We start from the raw sequence: 12,805 nt of genomic DNA on the forward strand, positions 1-12,805 counted from the left end.
AGTGCCACTACACGCAATATGCTTCCTCTCGTATTGGCGGAATCAGCTCTCAAAGCTACATTGCTGCAGCCTTGATATCAGCTGCGAGGTGCTCGCTGGCTCGCTATCGCGAACGTCAGCTGCTTGGCGGATGTGTATCTGAAACCATTCCAGCATGTTGCTTTGCGAAGGCATTTTTCTGTGGTGTTTAGAGCTGTCCTACATAGGACTGCGGGGTTGCTACGGTTGCTAGCAGCTCCATTCACTCCGTTGCTGCGGGTACTTCGACTACGTATTACAGGTATGTAGCACTCAATAATTTTCCCTACCTCGCTTCATAACGGGCAGTAAAGAAGCGTGTTGGCTTAGGCACTCGCTATGAATCGGCCGATCGACTGTAATTTTCCTTGTAGCTCATCGTCGAAGTAATAAGTAGTAATCTGCTTGCCAGCAAAGCAAGTGCCTAACGCCTCGGTTAGCATTTCCTTCTGCCTCTACTATACGAAACTTTTGCGCTATAAGCTTACCATCGCTGCCACACTTCGATAGCTTGTGGCTCAGGCTTATTAGAGGTGTTTGGGCGAGCAGGAACTTTGTTTTAAGGAACAACAAAAAGAAAAACGTGTATTGAATGGGAGAAAGCGGCATTTGCAGTGTAGTCGAGTTTAAGGCATGCGAAACTTCGATCAGAATAGTTTATAGCCAAGGTGAAACTTATCGAGGGTTTATTTAAAATAGGCGAGCTAGAATATCGACCCAGATGTCGTAATTGCATGCGTCCGTTTCGTACGACTGACGAGATGCACTCGTAGGTGTACCTTCACTTTTTTGATTGATTGATTTGTAGGGTTTAACGTCCCAAAACCACCATTTGATTATGAGAGACGCCGTAGTGGAGGGCTCCGGAAATTTCGATCACCTGGGGTTCTTTAACGTGCGCCCAAATCTGAGCACACGGGCCTACAACATTTCCGCCTCCATCGGAAATGCAGCCGCCGCAGCCGGGAATCGAACCCGCGACCTGCGGGTCAGCAGCCGAGTACCTTAGCCACTAGACCACCGCGGCGGGGCGTACCTTCACTTTGTAACGGCTCATGAATTCGTGAGACCTTTCACGTGCCTTCATAGTGTGAGCATGCGAGGCGAGATATTTTCTCTATAAAGAAATTTGGGAACCCTTAAGCTTCGCCTTTAAGAGTGGAACACGATAGCAATATTCTGTTCCTTGTGCGCACTTAGTGCATGAAAACCTTTTCGAACTTGCTATGCACCCACTACGTGGCCTTAAGGGTGCAGTAGCGTGTGCGCCTTTGTAGTGGGTGACTGGCATTAAACTATGAAATCATCCCGATAATCCCATGCTGTGGCTCTTAGTGGCAATTAATGCTTCTACCACGTATTATTAGGCCAATTTTTCATGTTGTATTGTGGAGTACGTACATATACAGGACGCGTGTGTTTGTGATATAATTGTTATTGCATTTCCAAGGAGAAGTTATTTTCCCTGCATTCGCAAGCAGAGGCATGGTTCTGCGGTAAAACACATGCATGCCACGCAAAGGACACATGGATGTTTCATCCCCACTCAGACCAAGAACGTTTTTAATATTTGTTTTATTTGCAACTTTCTCGATTTCTGTGTCACGCAAAGATGCTCAATTTTTTTGTTCACGCAAAAAAGATAAGTTAACGCTCACAACCAACAACACCGACGCTGAAATTTCTGCGAAACGAGCTCTTCAATGATATCGTGTTAAAACACGCAATAGTAGGCACACGTCTGAGGAGGTCGTGCTCGCAGCACATCCCTGTGTGTTTTCTTTAAAGTTAGTAAAGAAGCGTACAGATTTGATGCGTCAGAGCTACTTCGGAAGCGTTGCATCTAAGAAATTGCGCGCATGGCGGATCGCTACTGTGAAGTCAGGAAAGAACTTCCTTATACAGTGAAACATCCATCCGTCATGCGTATAAAATCGCATAGTTTTTCACAAGATTATGCGGCTGTTGACCCTTGCTCAAAACACCGCCTAACATTGGAAAGAACCAGGTATATTTCATACATCAGTTCTAAGCGCAGAAGCACAGCCATGTGCTAGCGCCGTCTGGCACCCTGTTTGCTTAGAGATTCATACAGAATATCTGTCTTATCTGTGTGGTCATGAGACCTGAGAGACGGTGAGACGCTGATAGCCTTATCTGTGATCTAGTTGCTTCTCGACGATATTTGAAGTTACCATACCCTGGTGTCGACGCACGCGCAGTATTAAGTTTTAGTTGTACACTCATCCATAGGCATGCGCAGGATTATCCTTCAGTGGGGGAGGAAGAACGTACATTGCAGTGCCTCCCCTCCCTAGTAGCACTTCCCCCTCATTTTATGTCAGTGTATAAAGCTGACTTTGCACCCCACCCCCCACCCTGACGCCGCCCCTCTATGCGCGCGCTTACGCAATCGGCATCAAGAGTTGAAAGACATCTACGTATCAGAACACTTCAAAGTTATCAGTAATTTGCTACATATCCGGTCCAATTACACATTACTTCTCGTTGTTAGTGTGTCTTAGAACGTGAGAAAATATAAATTCAACACTATACCCACCGAAGCAGTGGGAATACTCAGCTTGTTCTTTTGCCTCGTTGCCCTTAAACCTTGGGCCTTGACGGCGCCCTCATCTTTAGAAGACACACGTAATTTCAGGGCGAAGTAATTCACGCACCTTTGTTCCGACCGTATTCGTGGCAGCTGGCAGTATTATTGGTTCGCGCATGTCAAGCACGCCAGATATCACCTTCAGTCGTCAGATTAGCAGAGGAGTGACATGACTATCTCGAGTGGTTTGTGCATACCAGCTTCTGTACTTGATGCTCAGATATGGTAATTCCTTCCGTAAACTATTAAAAACATTCCTTTGTCAACCCCGTTATTTTCATTAGGCCCAGATTCTCCATGTTCCTGAGCGATTCCGAGGTCAACAACGAGACAATGGATCCTTTCTCTTTTTACCCTACGTGCTGGCGCTGCATCCATCACACCACCTATTTTTCAAAAAACACATGAACGCTGAGTGTTTGTTCACACAACGTGTTTGAGCATATAAAAATGACTCAGTTTTATGCCACATGCCGTCCTCAGTGCATGTGCGATTGTAAACACATTAAAGAAAGCGAAATCATTTACTCACTAACAACGATCACGCGAGTTCAGGAAGAACTGGCGTAAAACTGCCCGACAAAGCGGAGTAGGGGGCGATTCCCTACTGATCTCTTGTATGTGGTCAATGAAAAACCAATGTTGCCATGACGTCAAGCGAACGGTACTTCTTGGGTCAGATATTTAGCCACAAAGACTGAAAATGCTCAGAGACATTGTCATTAATTTGTGTTTGAGAGGTTGCTCGGGAGCTTTACGCGAACCTTTTTTTGTTGCTACATTTTTGATACCCTGATTATGCGTGGATGAAAAAAATCACAGCATATCCACGAAATGAATTATGATGAGTGGGGCGAAGCGTCCATTAATCCATCCGTGCTTCCGTACTTGCGTTCGTCTGTTCGTTCGTGCGTCCATCAATCCGTCCGTCCTAGCATCATTCCATCCGTACGTGCGTCCGTATGTGCGTGCGTCCAATTGTCCATCCGTCCGTTCATCCGTGTCTGTCTGTACGTTAGTGCGTCCATCCGTGCATATGGTGAACACTTTAAGTACTGCCATCTCGCTTCTTTTTTTCATATATTCATCATTCACAAGTACTGCCATTCAGAGGACAATCCAAAGACTAAATGACGGTATGTACCACAATTCCTCTGTCAGCGCTTCGTTAAAGGAACTCTGAAGTCAAATAGCAGTCTACGTTTGAGTGAAAGCTCAATGTAGGACAATGTCTGAAAACGACAATGTTATCAACAACGTTGCCCTACAGACAGAGAAATTAGGGTAAATGCACTAGAACACAAGCGCTGCAGTAGGGCATTTTCAAAATGATCCCAATGACGGCAGAGGGGCCGCCTACAATTAATCACTAATAATCGATCTAACTGCACTAAATAAAGAACCTTCCGTGCATCAAGAGACGCAATAAAATGCTGCTTGTTCGTGTCTGTTTGATTCATGAAAAAAAAAAACCGTCGGGACGTTACTACGAGCAATGGCACGAGTGGTTAGAAAATTCAATTTTTGCGTGGTTACACGGGACAGGTGGTGCTATCTAGTGCGGTGCCGTTGAAACAAAAACGTCTGCAATCTCAAACCCAATATCGGGAAATTTATCAATGACCATTGTTGTCGGTGTGGCTGCCGCTGCTTTCGGTCTGCTGCTACTAGCGCAGTAAAGCTGGGCAATGCTGTGCACGGCAACAGTGACGTCAGCTGGTCCGGTCATTCTGCTTCTAGAAGCGGGTAATTTGAACTGCGCCAAGCCGATGCGTACCACTAAAACGTGATTTTATTTCAAAACAGGCCCTTCATTGGCATAAAAGCAACACTTCAAGGTTTCTGGACCACCATTTCAACAATCAACGTCGACTTAACAGTTGCCTTTAGTGTCCCTTTAACACCGAGAGCGTGATAATGACGCCGTGCTACGTTTTTCGTAACATACGGAGATGCGGATATGTGTCCGGGGGTGTGATCCACTGGTAAATGGGTGGCTATCTACTTATACTACAACTACATACCTCGGAGGATGTACACACCCACGCCTTAAGGAGCTTCGCCAGTAAAATTATTCAACTAGTGAGGTGGGGGGGGGGGGGGGTTCTGGAGTCCACATTTCGACGAGAATACTTGTCTTTGTAGAGACAGCAACTACATTATTCTCAAAACGTGATCACTTCCATTGACATGTCCGTGCTTAAGAACATTTAGGGGTGCGGCTCCTAAAAACGGAGCCATCTCCGCCATCTATCGTAACACGCCATGCCGACGCTGATGACGATGAAGGAGCGTGTTCTAGACCACACATCCTATTTTTGCTTGGGGAAAAACAATTATGAAAGCACTCTCAGCCGCGAAATGGTCTCGCAGAATTTTCCCCCGATGACGACTAACAACACAAAATTGCAAACACTTTACCCACGTGTCTTAACTCAATTACATCCGAGTGGAGACATTAACGGTTACCGACTGATACCCAGAATATTCGCCCACTTATTGCCATTCAATTCGTGGATATGCTGTGATTTTTCCGGTCTTCCATGCTCCAGGAACTTCCATGCTCCTGAAACTTGTGCCTTGTTAGAATTTACTGTTCATGGCCGGTGCCTGTTTGCAGGAACCTGCCATGGGTGTAGACGTGCAGTACAGGGGCCTTCCTGGAGGCACGCACAGGCTGAGGTTCGCGGACGAGCTACCTCGCCACCTGATGTGCGGCCTGTGCGGTATGCTTTCTCTGCAAATGTTCGAGGACAAGCAAGGACACGCCTTTTGCAACGTCTGCATCGGTCAGAAGAGTGAGGCGGCTGCAATATATTGCGGGTACGAGAACAGGGACGTCGCCCTCGATGAGGTATGACTGGAACGTTCGCAAAAAAGCTTTGTTCCTGTGGGGCAAAAGACCTGTAGCTACCTTTAAACTGAATGAAGGCTAGAAACATGAGAATTTCTCGTGTCAGTTTCTATCAAAGCTTTAGCTCATTGTCGAAACGTGTTGCCATTGTGAGCCAGTGCCATAGTAATTTTACTGTCATTGTCAATACTTGAACCAAAGGGGTGATTTTGAGGGTTTCTTTGTGTCACAGAACAATAATGCAAACCAGGAGATAATTGGAGCCGAGAATGTGTAAGAAACGTTGATTATATGATTTATTGGACATTGTAGCAATTGGGTTATAAATGTGAATAATGTGGTAAAAAAGACAACTGCCACCGGCCAATGCCAAACCAGCCCCTTTCGGATAACGGCCTGATGCTCTATCAGTAGAACTACGGTGGTGGGTCTCCTTTTGTCCCCTCTATCAGGTATTTATGCGCACCTTGGAGTCTTAACCAGCGCTATGCTAGCCATGACGGTGAGTGTGGAACGCTCTTCGCCAGCTGGCTGCTTCCATGAATAATTATACCTGTAAAGATCTTTTCATCCTTCGGTAAATATAACATAGTATTACGAAGTCAGAAAATAAAAGAAACACAAAGGGCCGAAGAAGGAAATACAGGCGTTGCTTTATTTTAGGCGCTCAAAGGGATGCTTCTCACACATGCACAAAGAAACCATTTGTTCATGCTTTATAGGGTAAAATTCATGCATTTAAACACAAGGCTGAAGGAGTAAAATGCTGTCGGTCGGCGTTCGTAGTGTGCAATCCGAATCTTGTCACCTTCGACTAATAATGAAGAAGTACTTTAAGGGCTGAATGTGTTTACTTTCACTATATGGTAACCTTTGTCAAGTTATTCTCGTTAAAAGACAAAGACAAGAAGACGAGAAGAATGTTTTTGTGCTGTTCTGCAGTCAGGCAGATTTATGGGCAGAATGCATTTTACAAAATATCTAACGACAAATATAGTGCTCAAGACGTCTAATATAGCCTTGACTTTGGGTGTGGGATGATCACACTCAAGATGCATAAATATTTTTGTAGCAGTACTTATGCATTGTGTAGCCAGTTTGATTTCTTTGGTTTCACAGCAATGTCTTTCACACGTGGGGTCTATTTAGGCAGACGAAAGATGTTTCCTTCATTTTGCTACCTACATGCTCTTATGCAGCAGCGTAAAATGTTTCTTTCATTTTGCTACCTACATGCTCTTATGCAGCAGCGTATACCATAGCACAAGGCATTCAAAACAAATTTTTTCTCAATATTTCAATTTACGAATAATTCATTTCCTGTTGCAGCTGGTTGAATCGTATTATATCTTTCAAGTAATAAAAGACCAGGTTGTGTTTTGCCCTAACGAACAAGAAGGTTGCCCTGCGTATTCCCCACTGTGTGAAATGGAGGTAAGTCGATCATTAATTACTCTGAAATGAAAATAAAATAAACTTCTAGCAAATGGTTAAGCGGACACTAGGTATATCAATGAAACGTATTTACACATCGAGAAGCTGTCATGATTGGTGCCACTTAGCTTTTTTATGGTTCCAGTGACAAAAGCGAGCGCACGAATATGCAAAATCGTATACACTACATCATTTACAGATAACAGTGTAATTAGTTTTGAATTGTCCTAAATGCTTCGGAGGCAGTTAGGTGCCGTTAAAGTTTAAAGTGCTGGCTGGGCGTCCAGTCAAATTTTACACATGTGTTTTGGGGGAGATATTAGTACCTCCATATAAATATAACTGTCTTGTGCATTAAACATCACGCACCGCCCGACGAATCATTTCATTTCGCCTCCTGCCATCCTGGAAAATAAATCGGCGGACCGTGTTCTGAGGTTGTTGAATGTATTTGGACATAACTGCATATTCAGAAGTCGATATCTCTTCGAGCGAAACGACGAAATCAGATGCACGTGAGATGGACAAGTAACGAAACCCACTGCTGATAACTTGATATTCTGGTACGTAAAGCTGCGTCTCTTTATCTTTGCAGGATCATTATCTTCGGTGCGAGAAGACGGAAATAGAGTGCGGGCAATGCCAGCAACGAATCGCAGGGCGTCACTGGAAGAATCACTTGGTCAATTGTCCCCGAAAAATAGTACAGTGCTGCTTTTGCGTGGCGGCCTTCCCACAAATTGATATTCAGGTATTTGTCCAAAATCCTTAGCTGGCAGCTGTTCTTGAAGCAAATTGGTAAAAAAAGTTTTTTTTTAGCACGCAGTACTTGTGGCAGAATCATAAAGGTTAACAACGATAGAGCCGATGCATAACCGTTTCACATTTGACTGTATACAAACGATGCATCGGACCGGTGTCCTTGAGAAAACGCAGCAGTGCCTTTTGTCGCCTTTCGGAAATGGGATGGGCAGCGCCAGTATTAACCTCCATCATATCTCTTTCACTCGAACTTTCCCTCACCCTTCCCCTTTCACCAGGGCAGCGTAGCCTACCGGGCTCAGCCCTGGTTAATCACCCTGTTGTTCTTCTTTTTCTCTCTCCATCTTTCTCTGTGGAGGTTAACAACAAAGTGAAATTACGAGTCTCATAGGAAGAGATAGAACAAAAATATTAGCGTGACATTAACACACGTTGGTACGCTAGTTTTGTTTGTTAGATTATAGACGTGACAACACGAAAGCGTAAATCTGTGCAGCAATAAACATTCCGATTTCAAGTGCTACGCCTACATCATCACTGTGATGCTAATACGAAAACCTGAATAGATGCTGACCCGAAGGTCAAGAGTTCAATTCCAGCTGACCATGGTGGTTGCAGTTTCGATGGAGACAAAATGCTATTGGCCCGTATGCTGTGTGGTCTCAGTGCTCATTAAAGACCACTAGGTAGTAAAGAATTTCGGAGTTGTGCTCTACAACAAGCCTCATAATCATATGGTGGTTTTGACACCTAAAACCCCAGCTATTTATTTTTAATGTTTATGTAGAAGGACGTGCTATGAACTTGACGTGTCCGATATTTTATTAGCATGTCGTTTTCTCTATCATTCATTGATTACAGACGCACCAGGCTCTGTGTGCAGAGAATCCCGAACGCATTACGTCATCGAATGCTCGGACGTTTTACAGGAGCAATACCTCCGCATCGCCACTTTCTGCGGAGAGAGAAAATAGATCAATATACGCTTCCACTGATGTAAGTATTCCAGCTTTTTCCGGTACCAATAACATTTCTGCGTGAATGACAGTATGACCCCCCCTCCCCCCCCAGAAAAAAACAACTGAATAATGCGTGAGGAACATCCAAGTTCAGTGAGAGAGAGATGCAAGGGGAGGGTCAGGAAGATTAAATGAAATGAATACTTCCGGTTTCCTGTCCTGGATTACAGGGAAGAGCTAAGAACGGTGGAAACAAAAGTGAAGAGTACAAACAGGCATGTGCACACACAAACACGCACACAAACTTGTCTAACAGGATATTACTCAATAAATAAATTTAATGAGGATTTCTTTGCGATACAGTTGATAATCTGTATTTGAAAATTCATTCTTAGGCAGCAGAAAGCACTACATTCATTCTTATCCAACGCTGCAATAGCAAGTTGGTACAAGCTATTGTTAGCCAAAATTTGCCTTCATTTAGCCCTTTTAAGGTGACATTAACCACTACGTAGCTACCATGAGACAACTTTTCCCTCTGTTAGCCAGCAATGACGTATAATAGCTGGTAATAGCCATCTTTTTGATAACACCAGCCTGCGATCACGCTGTTACTTGATGCAGCAATGGTGTACTGCCGATATTTCTTTATGCATCACCTGAGTGGTAGAGTGACTCGGCAGGGAATAATGTTCAGTGGTAATTAGCCTAAGGATAGAAACATTCGTGATCCACCACACTTCTTGCTCTGGCTAAATCGTTAACACTGGCTGATGTACAGCTCTCGTTAAAGCGTCTGTCGGGTCTCAATGCCACTTGCAAATAGCCTAATTATTCTTCTCAGTCTGTTATGCTTATTTTGACATAATACGGTTGTAAGAGTTATTCCCCATTTTTGCATGCGAAAGGACACGCCTGTCTTTTAGGTTATGGCAGTGAAGCAGAACCAACAAAAAGGAAAAAAGGTCAATGTCTGAAAAGGTCTAGGCGCTCAATAAATAACTTTCTAAACATGGCCTTCTTTTAACTGTTTCTTATATCTATTCACTCATGCTCGTTAGCAATATAGAAGCTCGTAACTCAGGCTACTCTGTCGTTTACTTGGTGCGGGCAGTGGTGTGTAACTTTGCTAAGTACCCTTATATTTTAATACATACTTGCCAGTTGTTGACGCCTAATTTTTTACTTTCGCGTTTGCGCATATGCAGTGGCGCAATATGTTGATATGACCTACGCTCAAAACTGTCAAAACTCTTCTGTGCTGAGCCTTGAAAAGCGCTAACTTGTTTGATCTCTGTTTAGTTTTGATTCTTGCTCGGCAAGTTCCCGATAAGCTTTTGATTTTTCACTTCACATCGGACCTCCGGTGCAGATGACGCCATCTTCACGTGACCCTGTAAAAATCCGGCATCTGGGATGGCCTCGTTGGTTCACGCTGCCCTTCGTTCTCTGTTTCACCTGTCTCGCCTTCTTTCCACGAATCGTTATCAGGGTTTGCGTAAAACCTCTATTGCACGTTGCGTTCAGAACAATACACTTTGTGTGCAGAACCGCCCGGAAGTTATCTAGATTTCTCCTAAACGCTCTCGGTACTCCTGTGAATGGTACGTTGACGGGCGATAAATCTCGCGCTGCCGAACAAAGAAGCTTCTACTAGTCGGGAACGTGATGAAACTTCATTTAGGCCAAGCTGATACATACTGCTTAAGTTGAAGTTACTGCTAAAATGCGCAAGACATGCGCCAAGATTAACAAAAACACTGATCAAGGAAGACGTCGTGTTGCCGATATTTATTGTTGCTGCAATTGTGAAGTGTAACTCGAGGAGACGATGTGAGTGGATAATTGAGAGAAAGCATGCGCGGCTCGTCTTAGAAGCTTGACACATAATGCTAAGAGGTCGACAGGGTATTAGAAATTCTCATTGTTTCCCCACACTCGTCTGAATGGATTTCATCAGTTCTCATATGTGATACACCGGCTTCCGTGCTTGCTTTCCTTCTCAGAACTTTTTATAGTGTGCGCGTGTGCGGTGTGGCTACCTTGCTGCTATAGCACTGACGTATGAAGAAATAAAGTGCTTGAGTGTGTCTCTTCTTCGTGGTACGTCTTGTGTGTTCGCACTGTGCATTCAACTTCAGTCACGTACTCTAGTCGATCGCTTATTGCACTGCTCTACGTTATTTCAACGTGTCTCATAGTTGCGGAAGCATGACGTTGTTGTGTTCGATGATGTTCCTTAAGAAAAAATAAAGGAGCAAATTATTTCAGAGAGTTTTTACCCATTTTTTTTAACCTCATTGTTTTCTTTTTGCTAATATAAATAACTTCGGCGGTACAATCAACAGCAAGAGTTTCCGGGAGGTTAGACCCACAACAAATGTGAATTTCTGTTGTATCAGTGCTAAATGGTTGTAATCAAGCTACTTACTGTATAGGGCGGAATGCCAAGTGCAATATGAAACATTTATTTTGAAAAAAAAATTCTCTCATAAAGCGCGAACTCAGCTTTATCGAACATTTCATGTCCCGTTGACTTTTGCTCTAGATAGTACACTTCTGAATTCAATGAATGTGAAAATACTTTATTAATAATGAACGTGAGAGTTAACTCTTCAACAAAAAAAAATATGAAGAGGAGAACCTGACCAAAGTTTTCGAAGTATGCTGCAGCACTCTGTGTGATGTTTGATGTTTTCCGGGGGGCAACTGAAGTACGGTCACAAAGATAGTGTTGGCATGATGAATAATTAGGGCGTAAACACGTTGGAAAATACGAATAAAGCTGCAGAAGTGCATGCTTCCTATGAAATGAAATTTGATTGGTAAGCAATATATATATATATATATATATATATATATATATATATATATATATATATATATATATATATATATATATATACACGTAAGGGCTCGTTTTTCGGTGTTTTGACACAATAATAATGCGATCTCACAGACAATATTGCCAAGGAAAGTATAGGGGAGGTTATTAGACCGAATTTGAATGAAAATGTGAAGAAAGAAAAGTGGGTGAAAAGATAACTTGCCGTGGGCAGGAACCGAATCTGCGACCTTCGTATAACGCGTTCGACGCACTACCACTGAGCTTACCAGTGCAATTATCCCTCCCAGCCCCTTTATTGAATATATATATATATATATATATATATATATATATATATATATATATATATATATATATATATATATATATATATTGAGAGAGGGAGGGAAGGAGAGAGAATTTTTTAAAAAAGTAATGCCTTATGTTTTCTGCAAACAAAACCAATTAGCCTAACAATCAATCCCTCCAAAGAGGCTGATTGTTTACTTTGTAGACGGGGCTGTTCAAACTCTTGGTACCGTTAACGAATTGAGGAATCGCAGCTCGTACGGACACATTCCCAAAAGGAACTTGACAAATCGGTGCTAATTTTGAAATAGTAATGTGGCCTTCTGCTACATAAGCTTACACGCATCACATAGCACATGAGCAATGAACATATTTCGGAACGTTAACATGTTATATAACAAGTCATCATTTTAACTTGTATCAGAACCAAAAGGTTCGCTAGTTGACTTTTTCCGATTCTTGGGCAGCGGAGAAAAAAACAAGACAAACGTTATTCTGACGACTGGAAGGCTTATTTGAAGAAAACAAGTATATAAAGAAAACATGGCAGTGTACTGTACGCAAAAAAAAAAAAAAACTTTTACGAGCATTATGTGAACGCAATACTATCTTCAAATAGAAGTAACGATGGTGAGCCTATGCAATTGATTTAGTTCTCAGTAATATTCTGTACTTTTTAATAATGATGTTCTGCTGCAATGGAGGCATCCATCAATGAAGATTTAGTTTGTTAGCCCTTGACATACTTTCTTGCTCATGTGTTTATCCTTTAGTGATGCCCAAGAATAGTCCAGGCAAAACTAATTTAAAGCACAGGGGAGCGGAGTATTGCTATATCTTCAACTTCATGTTACCTTACGCGCGATATGTTTCGGGCCGGAATGCTTTCTTACGAAGTGTGGCAGCTTGGGCTGGTTGGTATGACATGACGATGATTATAGCGCGAGAACAAAACGACGATAGAGACAAGAAGTGCTCGTGTCCTTCGTATCCTTCGTGTCCTTCTCGTCTCTTTGTTGTCGTTCTGTTCT

The 12,805-nt window shown here is 42.9% G+C and overlaps 1 protein-coding gene across 3 annotated transcripts in view; it reads left to right on the plus strand.

Annotated features, from left to right (window-relative positions):
* LOC119165206 (organic cation transporter protein) overlaps positions 1-12,805 on the plus strand; it is a 45,573-nt gene continuing 32,768 nt past the window's right edge. Inside the window, exons 1-6 of one of the 3 annotated variants that reach the window (XM_075871071.1) lie at positions 1-280; positions 3,728-3,765; positions 5,250-5,483; positions 6,813-6,917; positions 7,513-7,668; positions 8,541-8,675. In XM_075871071.1, coding sequence (XP_075727186.1) covers positions 3,760-3,765; positions 5,250-5,483; positions 6,813-6,917; positions 7,513-7,668; positions 8,541-8,675 — 636 coding nt within the window. In that variant the 5' untranslated portion in view covers positions 1-280; positions 3,728-3,759. The remainder of the gene's footprint in view (positions 281-3,727; positions 3,766-5,249; positions 5,484-6,812; positions 6,918-7,512; positions 7,669-8,540; positions 8,676-12,805) is intronic. The other 2 variants (XM_075871073.1, XM_075871072.1) reach the window with 2 other exon arrangements.

Source organism: Rhipicephalus microplus, chromosome 8 (genome assembly GCF_043290135.1).
Source record: "Rhipicephalus microplus isolate Deutch F79 chromosome 8, USDA_Rmic, whole genome shotgun sequence".
In the NCBI taxonomy this organism is placed as follows: domain Eukaryota; kingdom Metazoa; phylum Arthropoda; class Arachnida; order Ixodida; family Ixodidae; genus Rhipicephalus; species Rhipicephalus microplus.